General features: G+C 38.7%; 2 protein-coding genes across 2 annotated transcripts; both read left to right on the top strand.

Annotated features, from left to right (window-relative positions):
• The first annotated feature begins 161 nt into the window (after positions 1-161).
• On the top strand, positions 162-8012 carry cct3 (chaperonin containing TCP1, subunit 3 (gamma)). The gene is made up of 14 exons (XM_015039571.1): positions 162-270; positions 1791-1852; positions 2208-2258; positions 2333-2395; positions 2505-2601; positions 2703-2820; positions 3762-3948; positions 4619-4768; positions 5521-5653; positions 5736-5817; positions 6501-6681; positions 6755-7000; positions 7565-7696; positions 7772-8012. The coding sequence occupies exons 1-14, from the start codon at positions 243-245 to the stop codon at positions 7862-7864; spliced, it is 1623 nt and encodes a 540-aa protein (XP_014895057.1). The 5' UTR covers positions 162-242; the 3' UTR covers positions 7865-8012.
• An 865-nt stretch (positions 8013-8877) lies between these two features.
• glmp (glycosylated lysosomal membrane protein) lies at positions 8878-13330 on the top strand. Its single transcript, XM_015039575.1, has 7 exons — positions 8878-9081; positions 9473-9631; positions 10091-10189; positions 10267-10431; positions 11073-11291; positions 11517-11785; positions 11863-13330. Exons 1-7 carry the CDS (start codon positions 8980-8982, stop codon positions 12035-12037), a joined length of 1188 nt encoding a protein of 395 aa, XP_014895061.1. The 5' UTR covers positions 8878-8979; the 3' UTR covers positions 12038-13330.
• The last annotated feature ends 555 nt before the right edge of the window (positions 13331-13885 follow it).

Here is a 13885-nt window from a genome sequence, read left to right as displayed (position 1 = left end):
TCTTATAAAACAAGAACAGCTTAATACAATTTGTAAGGGGTCTCGTACAGATTTTCTCCTTAAAAGGCGGATTGCGTGCGAAATTTATTTAATTCACTCTATTGGTGGATTAATGTGTCAATCAAATTAATTCTCGTCGCTGATTGGCCATATTTCGGGTCCACCCTTTCTGACCCTCCCTTCCTCTCGCCGTACCTCCCAGAACCTTCCAGGCGGCTGCTGTTCGGTGCACGTTGTCAAAAATGATCGGCCAGCAGGTTTTAGTGCTCAGTAAGTACTGAAATTCACCTAAAGTTCAGTTTTTATTATTTAGGTTAGAAATGGTGTTCGGCTGGTGTTGTGGTACCACTCATTTTATTGGCGTTAACATTCAGAGCGGAGCGGCTGAAGCACAAAGCGGCTAAGCAGCAGCATGTGCTAACCAGGCTGATGCTGTTCGCATCACTTCCTCAGTTGGAGTTAGCATTGTTAGCTCCTGCTACACGACCATCACCACACTGAACGTCTCCACCCAGCCGGTGTTAGCATCTTTAGCTTAGAGGCGAAGAAAAGCGTGAGGGAGATGCTAGGTTAAGCTAAGCTAAATCGAGCTAACTGTCACCGTTACTCAGCATGATCATGTGCCTGTAAGGCTGAAAACTGACAGACATACATGTTTTTGTATCCATGTGTACTAAACATTGAGTTCTAAACACGGTTATAATTTTTGTTTTTGGCATGTAGTTAATATATGCAAGAAACTCGACTAGTTTAGGAAACGTCTAAGCTGTATTGGACTGTGTTGGGTATTTAATGCAACCAAGCTATTTTAAATTATTAGGAAAATAATTTTTGATATACTAGCGTTTAATATTTTAACTATGTTACTGAATAGATGTTTTGTTTTTTTATTTTAAGATATTTCATTAATGCAGGAAGTACACTTGTATAATTTTTCACTTTTTTAATTTTAGTGTCAAATAAAAATTAGAAAGTGAAAAAAACGACACTGGGTTGAATTTTACTTTAATGTTATAAGTACCAGGTAGTTTCCATTTGCACAAAAATGTGAAACAAGAACAGCACAAATTGGAATGCTTTAATTTAACAGAAAAGCTACAATAAATACTATTGTTAAATTAATATATCATTTATGCTAACTGTAATATTTATTAGAATCATTCATACAATACATTTTTACTCTGCTGGCCAATCCAACAATCTTTCACTGACCATTGGTGTGTTTTCTATTTTATAATTCTGTTGTATTTTTAGTATGTTTTATTCTACTTTTAGTCTTTTTATTTTACTATTCTCTTGGTTCTATATGCCCCACTGTACAGCAATAAAAAAAAAAATTATGTCCTTTATAAATAAAATGGATAGGACTGACATCCTGCTCTCCTGGTTTAGACTTAAGTGACCGAAATGCATTGGAGAATTGTTGTGAAGACTTTATGACGATGAGAAAGATTGATTAACCATATCAAATGATAGTAATCAGAGCAATATTGTAATTGTACGACATCTTGAATGCAATATCTGGCAGAATATTGCTTAAAGCAAATCCTGTGTGCCAGTGGTGTGTTAGTCAAATTGAATGGAGTTTCACTACCCTTGATTCTTACTGTTGATGCCTAGTTTTAGTAGCAGAAACTGATTTCTTTAAAAGTATTAAATTTGAGTTGGTAATCCTGCAGAAATCTTGTTAAAGTCTTAACTAAATGACACTTTAATCTTAAATGAAGTTTTTTCTTCCTGATGCCACATCATGCAGTATTATTAACGTCTCTGTTTTTTCCCCCCTCCAGATCAGAACATAAAGAGAGAGTCGGGACGTAAAGTCCAGGCAGGAAACATCAACGCTGCAAAGGTCAGTTTGAACCACAGTGTTGTGGATTTCCACTAAATATTTCTCCTAAAACATCATTCTGCTTCTTAAAGGTCAGACACAAGCTGCGTTTCCATTGACCATGTAACTGTGCAGTTTGACATTTCAAAAATAAATCTGCTTAACGAAACCACATCAAAGAATTGTTTCTCTATTAAGTGTTTTGGGGCTAAGCACCGCAACTGCTAATTTGCGTTTTTTCGACATTAGTGGAATATTGACAAACTTTTGCTTACATTTGTGATGGAAACGCAGCTGTTGAATCTGTTCACTACAGATCTGAACTTCATGACGGTTCTGGTTGTGGTTCTGTCTCTAACGGCCCAGTTTATTTCAGACCATTGCAGATGTGATCAGAACATGCCTCGGCCCGCGGGCCATGATGAAGGTGAGTGTGCTCCAACATCCTCATTACGTCCATTGTCTGCAGTGGTCAGTAATCCTCCATGTTCTTCCTCCCAGATGTTACTCGACCCCACAGGAGGAATCGTCATGACGAATGACGGCAACGCCATCCTCAGAGAGGTCAGGGTCACTGATGACTTCCTCAGCTTGGACAGTTTGGAAATGTCCAACATGGATATTACAGCAGTTTGGCTTTGTTTTCGTCCTAACATCATGTCTGTGGCAACAGATTCAGGTGCAGCATCCAGCAGCCAAGTCCATGATTGAGATCAGCCGCACGCAGGATGAAGAGGTGGGAGACGGCACCACCTCAGTCATCATTCTGGGTAAGGATTTAGATTTTTTAAATCCACAGAATATTGCTTTAAAATAATAATAATTTAAAAAAAGGATCTGATTTGATCAATGATTTTTCTTTGTGTCCCAGCTGGAGAGATGTTGGCCGTCGCTGAGCAGTTTCTGGAGCAGCAGATGCATCCGACGGTGATCATCAGTGCCTACAGGCAGGCTCTGGAGGACATGCTGGAAACCCTGAAGGAAGTCAGGTAGACACCAGCTTTTCTCAGTCACAACTCCAGCAGGAAACCAGCCAAAAATAAAATGAGAGCTGTAGGACAAAGGGGCACCTGGTGTGCAAAGTTCATATTTTTGTAAAGTCATTTTATCTCTCTTGCTTCTAAAAACAAGTGCTTAAAATATGTTTTCATTTTTTTGGTAATAATTTAATGTTTTTTGGTGTCTGGAAAATGAGTCGTTTCAAAAACCTGTGGAATCTTAAATCACATTCCTGTGCTGTTGCCTAGCAACCCCAGTGGATTTCTCCCCATTACCTAGCAACCCAAGCAGAGCTCCAGAACATTTGGTCAGCTGCTTTTACTTCTGTATGTGTAGACCTGTTGCAATAAAACAATTAATCACATGATAAATTAAAACAAACTCAATAATTTCCATATGTATGATTTATTATTTTTTCTCTTTTATCTCTTTCTACTAAAAACTGGATGATAATTATATTACTTGAAAATGGTCTCAAAACAACAGTATTATAATTTATTACAATAATTTCTGGGACAATTTACTGTTCAGCAGAATTTATTATGACAGGCCTAAGCATGAGCTGTACAATGGCTGCTGGAAAAGACAAGTGTGTTGTTATTTACCAGTCATAAACAAGTTGCTGCATTCTTGTTGGTTGCGCAGGAGGCTTTACTAATGCTTTTCAAGGCTGTATAATTGAGCATATTTTTCCAGCTTTTTCCACGTTTGAGTGTAAATGTTGAGTTGAGGAGTGTGGCCAGCAGCTTATTTGGATTGGAATTGAAAAGATGCCCTAAAACAGAACTGACCAGACTAAAATCTCATTATCTAAGAATGATTTCATGCAAAAAAAAATGTAACAAACATGTTTTGCATAGCCAACCTGTTCATGGAAGCATAGTAGGCGACTTTTAAGCAGATCACCAACCGTCTGTCTCTGCTCCTGCAGCACCCCAGTGGACACTTCAGATCGCTCCATGATGTTGAAGATCGTTCACTCGGCCATCAACACCAAAGCTCTGAGCCGCTGGTCAGAACTGGCCTGCAGCATCGCGCTGGACGCCGTTCGGACCGTCGAGCTGGAGGAGAACGGACGCAAAGAGATCGACATCAAGAAGTATGCCAAGGTGGAGAAGGTGAGACGGCCAGGATTCACTCAGCCTGAACAACACAAGAGCAGGTGTAGAAAATTCAATTAAATTCAAAAATACTTCATCAGATATAAACCTGCAACATGATCTAGAGCATTGCCATTAATCAAATATGTTACTTAAAATGATTCCTTTTTTTGTAAATGATTGGTCTTTGTTTTTATTTTTTGTAATGATAATTTACTAAAATTACAGTTAATCTGAATATTTGTTTTGGCTCTAAATGATCATAAAAACCATAATATTAACCCCAAAAATGTTTTCCATGTATATTATGTAATATAAATACTGCAGGCATGTTCCACATTGTAAAGTAATATAACACTTTATTATGATAATCCAAATTAATGGAAGTGGCTACTTCCTGTTGAACTACACTTGTTTCTTTCCACTGTCGCCACATGCTTGCTGCTACATCAGTTAACTGTTGCAATTGAGAATTGAACTGATTCAATTGTTTTCAAGTAAATTGCTAAATTAAATATAGACTAAATTTTATCCTGAAATATTTTAAACTTGAACTACTATGCTTATTTGAAAACTTAACCTTAAATATTCTGTAACAGATCACTAGAGGAGCATTTTCAGAATAACTGCATTTTGTTTATAGCTGCTTTAAAGCTGCACCTTGTTCTAATTCCCGTGGTGCGTTCAGGTTCCAGGTGGGATCATCGAGGACTCCTATGTGCTGAAGGGCGTCATGATCAACAAAGACGTGACTCACCCCAGAATGAGACGGATGATCAAAAACCCTCGCATCATCCTGCTCGACTGTTCTCTGGAGTACAAGAAGGGCGAGAGCCAGGTAAACATTTATAACCAGCCATTTTAATCGATTTTATTTTTTTATTCCCCCTTGCTCTTTTCTGAAAAAATAAAATAACTTAATACAAATGACAAGCTATGAGAAGTTTTGATTACAGGAATATAGTTGTAATATTGGCAGAAAAAAGATCCAATCTTACCAGAACAATGTCTTAAAATTACAAAAAAGTAGTTTTAATGAGAAGAAAGCTTAACTAGATAATTATTCTACATACTTCTCCAAATACTACAACTAAAGAAATGTGCAGCTTTGAACACTTACAGATTGTTCATCTTTTATGGCTTGGATGAGAGTCGACTTCCATTGGACTTCCGAAACAATCCGGTCCCGACTGATGTTACATATTCTAGTATTACTTGAAACTATGTTTTTGTAAAAATCATTGCACCAAAAAGAAAGTAACCTGGCTGTCCCTTCGATTTTGTTGTAGAGTGCATTAGTGAAAAAAATCCATATTTTCCAAAGGCCAAATGGAGAAAATCAGCTAATTATTGTGCAGCTGCTTTTTTTTAAACACTATCTTGTTTTAGCTTCACCCTCTTCCACCCCCCCCCCAAAAAAAACTCCAATAACTTTAACAAATTGACTACATGTTGTAATCAGTAACAGATATGTGAAAATACATGAAAACCTGTCGCACCATTTCAAAATGAAATGGATCTAAAGCATTTCGAAACTGTTTTTTTTCTGAACTCATTCATATGAAAATCATTTCATATGGTTTCCTGCAGACTGACATCGAGATCACCAAGGAGGAAGACTTTGCCAGGATCCTAAAGATGGAGGAAGAGTACATCCAGCAGATCTGTGAGGACATCATCCGCCTCAAACCAGATCTGGTCTTCACTGAGAAAGGCATCTCAGGTACTGAAGCCCGTCACACCTGAACATGTGGCTTTGTTTCTGCTCCTCTGCCATTTTAACATATTTTTTTTTCCTTCCTCAGATCTGGCTCAGCACTACCTGGTAAAGGCGAACATCACCGCCATCCGCCGTGTGAGGAAGACTGACAACAACCGCATTGCCAGGTACGCTGCAGTGTGCTACCAGCTTTACCACCACGTCTGAAGTCTATAAGATGATCAGATCTCCAGCATGGAAAGCGGCTAAAGATGAAATGACAACTTTGAGAAGGAAGTGGATGTGACGATGCAAAATTTATATATTTTTTTATGCTTCTGTTTGGGCCTCAACTGTGTCTAAAAGCAGACAAAATGCTTTAAAAAAAATAAAATAACACCAAGGCGGTTTTTGGTAATGAGTTCATGTTTTTTGGTGACTGGAAAACGGGCTGTTTCAAAAACCTTTGAAATGTTAAGTCACATTCATTGAGCACTGCAGCGTTGCCTAGCAACCCCAGCAGAATTCCACCGGTTACCTAGCAACCTAAGCTGAGCGCCAGCACTTTTGTTCAGCTGGTTTTACTGCTTGTACAATGGCTGCTGGAAAAGACAAGTGTTTTGTTGGTGACTTAATGCTCAGACACCACTTGCTGCATTCATGTTTTTTGTGCAGGTGGCTTTACTGATGCTTTTCAAAGTAATACATTTGTATAATTTCATATTTGTTTGTAACCATTTTTACACGTGATCGTAAACGTTAATTTGTGGGGCGTGACCAGATGTAACGACTGTTTTGTGTAGCCCATAGACTTTTTCCTAACCTGTTTAAGGAACATTGATAAATCACCTTTAAATGTTTTCTTCATCAGGGCGTGTGGCGCTCACATCGTCAGCCGGACAGATGAGCTGCGTGAACAAGACATTGGCCTCAAGGCAGGGATGTTCGAGGTGAAGAAGATCGGGGATGAGTATTTCACCTTCATCACAGAGTGCAAAGACCCCAAAGCCTGCACCATCCTGCTGAGAGGAGCTAGCAAGGAGATCCTGGCGGTGAGAGCGCCCTCTACCTGTTATATCAGCCTGGCAGACTGGTTCGGTGTGTAACTGTGTGTGCGGTCTGCAGGAGGTGGAGAGGAACCTGCAGGACGCCATGCAGGTGTGCCGCAACGTGCTGCTCGACCCGTTCCTGCTGCCAGGAGGTGGCGCTGTGGAGATGGCGGTGTCAAAGCGCCTGACGGAGCGTTCCCGCGCTCTGACCGGTGTGGAGCAGTGGCCGTACCGCGCCGTGGCCCAGGCGTTGGAGGTCATCCCCCGAACCCTGATCCAGAACTGTGGAGCGTCCACCATCAGAGTGCTGACATCGCTGAGGGTAAAAGTCCAAAATAATGGCCTCCCTAGAGCTGAGAAAATCAATTATTGTGACGATAATCAGATTTTAAAAATAGGCATATTCTGCAGATTTTTCATTTAACCACTGGAGACTTTTTAAAACTAGAATTGAAATGATTAATTGTGATTAGTCATGATTAATACATTATTGAAATAATTGGGTAAAACATGTAAATTTCTTTTTTGTTATCTTAAATATATATATTTTTGTACAGTTTTGGCTTAATTGCTGCTCTGAGTGTCCCCCCCCCAGCAAAATTTCCTTTCTTGAGTCTGTATACTCCAATTAGCGATTAATCGATTACTAAATTAGTTGACGATTCTGTTTAATCCTTAGTTTGTGTCCGTCAGTATAAATTAATATTTAATGCATCAGTCAGAAAATGCATCATGAAGAGGAAAAACACATAAATATGTTGCAGGGCCAGCCAAAATAAAAAAAACAAACAAACAACCTTTGACCTATATTCTGGAACATACGGTATCTTGCCTGCTTTTTAAACCTGTGGAGCTCAGCGGGTTAAAGGTCGCCGTGTCTTTTCAGGCCAAACACACCCAGGAGAACAGTGTCAGTTGGGGCGTCGACGGAGAAACCGGTTGTCTGTCTGACATGTCCGTTCTCGGCATCTGGGAGCCTCTGGCCGTGAAGGCCCAGACCTACAAGACCGCAGTGGAGGTCAGAACCGCAGCCCGATCAGAACCGCTGCCGTTATTACTCTGAGCTCTTACCATTCTCTCCTGTGATAAACAGACAGCCATTTTGTTGCTGCGCATCGACGACATCGTCTCTGGTCATAAGAAGAAGGACAAAGACGGGCAGATGGGAGGACACGGCGCCGAGTAGGTCCAGTTGGACCCGTGTTGACCCAGAACATCGGAGTCACTCCAGCTGTGTGTGTGAGTGGATGTGTGTGTTTAAACTCTGTATGTATGCATGTGTGGGGACCAGATGACTCGCTGAAACTCAATAAAAACAAATCTTGGAAACCTGATGCCTGTCTGCTGGTTTTGCTTATGTAAAAGTTTATTTTCTCCAGAGTTCTGTTGGTTCTGTTCGCGCCTGAAGCTTTTATGGATCTAAACAGACTGGAGAGAAAGAATCCTGAAGTCTGCTGAGATAAATCAGAAGTCGAGCTACTGTTGCTGTCTGAACAAACGCACTGCTCCGAACCAGAAACAACCAATTAGAGCCTAGAGGAGAGTCTTGGTGCTGTCAATCATCCTCATGAATAAGCTGCTAAATGAGCTTCTTTGTCACCTGTGACCATGCCAATTAGCCTTAGCATTCACAACAGGCTACATTAGCTGCAGGAGGGGATAGCAGTGCCACTTTGTGGGTGATTGACAACAGTCAGACCTGCCTCCTGGTTCTGATTGGTTATTTCTAGTTGGCACAGATGAAGTTGATTTTTTTATTTTTTTATTTTATAAATAAAAAAATATAACTGGATAATATCTATGTAGAATCTTGAATTAAAATTCTTTGATCCTATTAGTAATTATATTTATGAAGCAATAAAATATTGCACTCCACAACTTTTTGCTCAGATAATCCCATCTATGTTTTCTTATTGGAGTGGAGAAAGTTTGAGTTCTAATAGACCCGTTTGTAAATTTCTTATTCATTACATTAGTTCCTTCAATTGAAATCGAGTCATGAAGGTTGAAATCGTTTGGATGTTTGGTTTGTGCTAAACCGAGCAAACTATGAGGAACAGCTTTAATGACCATTTCAAATTCTTTTTGAGATATCTCTCTGTTATTGTTGTTCATAAAATGCTCATAAGTATACCACTCACCATTGCTGTCGAGTAACTGATTTGAACATTTGTAATGTTTTTGCTGAGATTCTATTTCCTGCAGTAGGTGACGTAGTGACGTATGTGGGCGGGGCTTCTAGCAGTCAGCTGACGTGAAAGAGGCGGTCATGTGACTCACCGCACAACGGTCACAACAAAGATGGCGCCTGCAGGGACCGGCGGAATTTTCGTGATTTTAGTCATTTTTGTTTTTAGTTCGTGTGAAAGTTTGTTCAGCGGAGGAGATTCTTACAAAAGAGAGGTAATGAAATAATCAAACGCTGAATATGTTTTAAATTAATCGCGTTAAGGGACTGAATTACAGCAGTGACGAACAGGAAGTGAAAGTGTTTATTAAACAGAAAAATAGACTGAAATCCTTCACTCTTCTTTAATGGGATTCTTTAAAACTTCTTGATAATTGTTTAGTTTTCTGTAATTAATTTTTTAGATGCCATTAGTGTGGGGAAAGCAGGATAAAACCCTGTATACTGATTTAAAATGTTTAAAAACAACACTTAATGTGACCTGAGAGTCGAAATAATTGCATTGACTTTAACGATCTTATCATAATGTACTCTATAAACTGATAATGACATTATCAGTGCCTCTATTTGGTCATTGCTGATTTATTTTCTTCTTCTGTGCTTCAGCTGACTGTGAAGTTGTACCCGAACTCGACGCCCTCTGGCGGTGAGCTGCTTCATGTGAGAGCTGTGGGCGGAAACGACACATTGCACTCTCTCTTCTGCAGCCAGGGGGCGCCAACACTGCTGCTCGTTCACACCAACTCTAATTCATCTACTGTCGAGGTTTGGACAAGATTCATCGGCACTGAAACGCCTAAGGAATAACAATTATTATACATTAATTTGCTAATTTAGCTTGTTTAATCGGGTGGTCACTGTCTTAAATATCTGATTGTTCTAGAAGTATTTAGTTTATTTTTATCACTACACAAAGCTTAGTAAAGTTAGCATGTTTCATCTTTTGAGATAAGCCCAACAAATCCTCATCAAAACGTTTACTGGCATTAAAGTGGGGAAGAAGCTTTAATGTTTTATTTATTTATTTTTTAATTAAGAGCATGGAAAGCATCTTTACAACTATTTAATATCGCAAATGTTCGCTAACTAAAGCAGAATATGAGGTGTGTCTTGTTTACTCTTGTCTTAAATCAAGAGCAAAATAATGTCAGGCCACAATAAGTCATATCATACATTTATTTATTTTTTTAACTTGTCAGGTATCTAAATGTGTCTGTTTTTCAGGTGAACTGGCCTGAGTTTTTGGCTCGTAATACCAGCGGCAGCCTAAAGGTGGAGCCGCAGAGCAGCATCCTGTACAGCACAGCCATTGTCTTCAGCCGGGTTAGAACCAATCTTTACCCTTGTAGAACAAACCTGACGGTGTGTTTACTGGAAAACTTTTTTGTTTCTTCTCTCAGCTGTTGGAGTACAATGATGAAAACGACACGGCCGAGGCGAAATCCAACTTCTTCCCCGCCTACGAGCTGAAGGACTTCATCTGGGCTCAGATGAACCTGTCCGATTCCACCGTGACGCTGTGCGGGTCTCCCACACGGTCCGGCAACGGGTCGCTCTGCCTGCAGGTGGGGCACTGGGACGACCCAGGACAGTCACTCCAATCAGCAACAATAATAATAATATTTTTTATTATTATTATCGCTAGATTATTTCTCTAGATGGTTAAGGAAAAATTCAGAGCTTTTATGATTTGATACAAAGTCATAAAAATTACGCAAATTTAATAAATAGCTTTTAAATTTGACTCTCAAATTTAACTTATTTTGTAAATATAAATGAGTTATGATCCTGATCCTTGTACTATAAAATATTATCCCATAATTAAGGCTTAAGTGTTTTATATTGTGAAATACAAAGACTTAGTTATGTCATAATTATACCATAATTATGTGAAGTGAAATCGACTTAGGATGATTCCAGATTTTTTACTAAGATTTTTCATAATTATATGGTGGTGCACAAATAATGTTGAGCTCTTATTATTGCTAATGTAATAATATTTATGACATAATTCTGGTATATTAAAATATAATCTAATTTTCATGTAGCTGTTTATCGTCCGTGTTGTCTTTCCTATAATATTATTAAAGTATCTTACATATATCAGTGTTATGACACAAAATCGAGTGATATTCATAAGATGGAGGCAGTATTATTATTATAGGTTTTCATATTGCCTTAAATTTCCTACCTTTTTGTTTTCCAGTTGTCTGTGTTTGGCTCAGAGGGGCGTGCCGACCTTTGGCCCCGCCTCCTCCATTCTGCTAACTCCTCCCAGTTGGAGGTGTGGCTTAACGGCCTGCCGCCCCGCTCCATTATGTCTAGGTTCGTGTTGGAGCTGCAGGCGGTGGGCGGGGCTTATCCACTGAGCAGAGTGAACGTTCACCAGTTCATCGACGACGAGTACACACCTTCGATATTCCAGGTGACAAAACTCTTTATTTTAAAGTACTTTGTTTCTTTTCTTTTTTTTTTTTTTTTAGCATTTTTTCTCTATGAAAAAAAAGTGAACAAGTTAATTTTCCGTGCATTATTTGGAGTCACATTCCACAGAAAACTACATGAATACTGGACCGTGACTAGGCGGGGGTTTCGGTGTAAACCGACCGGTTCTGCTGGTCTTTAACCGGCTGTAGTTCCTCTCCTTCAGGTGTCTCAGTGGGTGTCTTCACCGAACAATGGCTCAGACGTCCTGGGTTTCGCCCAGTGGAAGCCAGTGGCGTACCGGACGCCCCATGCGACCCTGGAGGACGCAACGCCGTGTCGTAACTCCGACCCACAGCAGCAGAGCGGGAACTCGACGTCAGCTTCATCGGCTCTGATTAAAGCTTTTTACTCCGACCCAGCAGCCATTGGGTTGAACGTTAGCTTCGGCATAGCTGGAGAGCCTTATTACAACAGCACCATGTTCCTCAGCTGGTTAGTTCGTCTATTTGTTCTTTATTTAGTGTTTCTGATCCGTCTGTCGTTAAATCGATGTATTCCGTCTCCCTCAGGACGATGCTGGTGGGCATCGGCTCCCCTCCGGTGGACTCCTTCTCCCCGATGGTGATCGGCATCTTAACGGCTGGTCTGGGGATTCCCATCCTCCTCCTGCTGGGGGGCGGAGTTTACGTCTTAATCGCGAAGAAGCGGGAATCCTCTGGAACGGGCTACGAGCCAATCAACTGACAGCATAGTCCAGGCCAATGAGATGTTGAAACTTTTTTTAAGTTTCGGATGACATCACTGATGATTCAGCCAATCGAGAAGCAGTTGGTTTAACATTTCAGTGATAACTCACATCAGTTTCAGTCAGTAGACTAAATTAGCAGCAAGTAGAAAATTGTTTTAATTAGAAACATTGAGCATGAGCGAGATTTAAAAGCATTTATTGTATATAAATGAAATCTAATTTCATTCTTTTTATAAAAATTTATAGATATTTCATATAATGTTGAGATTTTAAAGCAAAGTAATTACTTTGTATCTCAGGTTTGAAAGTAGCCTTCTAGTTTAAGCTACTACAACATATTTATTTTATTACATATTTTTTGTTTGGTTTTTATAAACCTGGAGGAAACGTTGCTTACACAGCAAAAACACAAAAATATCAAGTATTTTTAGTGTAGTTTCCAGTGCAAATATCTTACTATATTTGAAGTAAGACTAACTTACATGTAACTTTTTAGCAAGACATAGGAGTTTGTTTTAATTGAATAATTATTTAATACGGATAAAAAGGTACTAGTTCCAAGGAATTTTTGACTTAAAACAAGCTTCTGTATCTCGCTAAAATTTACTTGTAAGTTAGTTTTGTCTTATTTTTAGTGTACAAATATATTTGTACCAGAAACTAGACCTAAAATACTTGGTAAAATTTTGTTACCAGTGCATCTCAGTTCAGATAAATGTACCTAAATTATTGTTGGTTGAGCCTGAACATCACATATTCTGACCTAAACTGCATAAACTAATCAGGACTCGCCATGAAATCACCAAGAATTTATTTAGGATATGAACACAAACCTCATTGTGAGCTTTAATGCTATTTAAAAAAAAATCCTTTATGTAATCTTTGTATTTTAAAGATTTAATGTTAAATTCAAGATTTTGTTTATTTGATGTGGAGCTGCTTAGCAGCTTGGTGTCCAAAAAAACTTTTCTACAATAAAAAGTGGAATGTGCTATTTCAGTGATTTGAAGCGTTATTAACCGTATATTGAAGCAGTCTGAGTGTTGATCAATCATTTTTTGTTTTTGTAGATTTGGGGTAGCATGCATGATTTATGCAAAGCTTGGGAAGCTTTGGATTTTGCTTTTGAGACTTTCCAGGTCTGGATAATTGGAAATAGAAAAGTGAGCAAGGAAAATGTTTGATTTTCCAAATAATGTTTCTGTTAATTAAAGGAATGACATTTTAACAATCCTAAACAAATGTAATAGTTTTCACTGTGATTTGCCACATAAATCCATAATTAACAATTCTGCCTAACTGTGTGTTAGTTTTTGCGTTTCAACTAAATGTGTACTCATACCTAATTCCACCTGTGTGAAACTTAATTTCACATTGAACTTGAGCTGTGGTTCTTAAAATTAGTCTAAAATGCCAAACAAAGCTGCTTTTTAAAGGATTTTTAACTAAATAAAGGGATCAAATTTCACAGACTGCTTTAGAGAATCTAAATTCCCAGATCCTTGTTTAGTTGGTCCAAGACTTCTAGATATTGAAAAAAAAAAGTTGATCAAATTCCACAAAATACTGAGATTGATTGTATTTGTAACGTATTTATTGAAATAATAAAGCAACAGACTTTTCGAACTAAATCAAAACAGGTAATACACTTTTATGTTTCTTTTCAGTTTATTTTGTCAGAAACTTCACAAACAAAAAACGTCCAACATAAACCTATTATTTACAATAAAAACATCAGAACGAGGCTGAAACACTTTGATAAAGGAACATAAAATTAAAACAGTGATTGTTTTAATTTTAAAATTTATCTCTATTCAGAGTGAAGCAGCAACCAATCAGAACTC

This window comes from Poecilia latipinna, unplaced genomic scaffold, assembly GCF_001443285.1.
Source record: "Poecilia latipinna isolate Pla-1442-1.1 unplaced genomic scaffold, P_latipinna-1.0 Scaffold476, whole genome shotgun sequence".
Classification (NCBI taxonomy): Eukaryota; Metazoa; Chordata; class Actinopteri; order Cyprinodontiformes; family Poeciliidae; genus Poecilia; species Poecilia latipinna.
Note: the sequence above shows the minus strand (reverse complement) of the source record. Positions and strands in the feature narration are given on the sequence as shown.

What these genes read in the sequence shown, in the direction of transcription:
- cct3 (XM_015039571.1), top strand. Translation starts at nt 243, where the DNA reads ATGATCGGCCAGCAGGTTTTAGTGCTCA. An exon ending in GAAACCCTGAAGGAAGTCAG is followed by an intron (nt 2,821 to 3,761) that starts GTAGACACCAGC and finishes CTGCTCCTGCAG; the next exon opens with CACCCCAGTGGACACTTCAG. An exon ending in CACTGAGAAAGGCATCTCAG is followed by an intron (nt 5,654 to 5,735) that starts GTACTGAAGCCC and finishes TTCCTTCCTCAG; the next exon opens with ATCTGGCTCAGCACTACCTG.
- glmp (XM_015039575.1), top strand. Translation starts at nt 8,980, where the DNA reads ATGGCGCCTGCAGGGACCGGCGGAATTTTCGTGATTTTAGTCATTTTT. An exon ending in GAGATTCTTACAAAAGAGAG is followed by an intron (nt 9,082 to 9,472) that starts GTAATGAAATAA and finishes TCTGTGCTTCAG; the next exon opens with CTGACTGTGAAGTTGTACCC. An exon ending in CAGCCATTGTCTTCAGCCGG is followed by an intron (nt 10,190 to 10,266) that starts GTTAGAACCAAT and finishes TTCTTCTCTCAG; the next exon opens with CTGTTGGAGTACAATGATGA.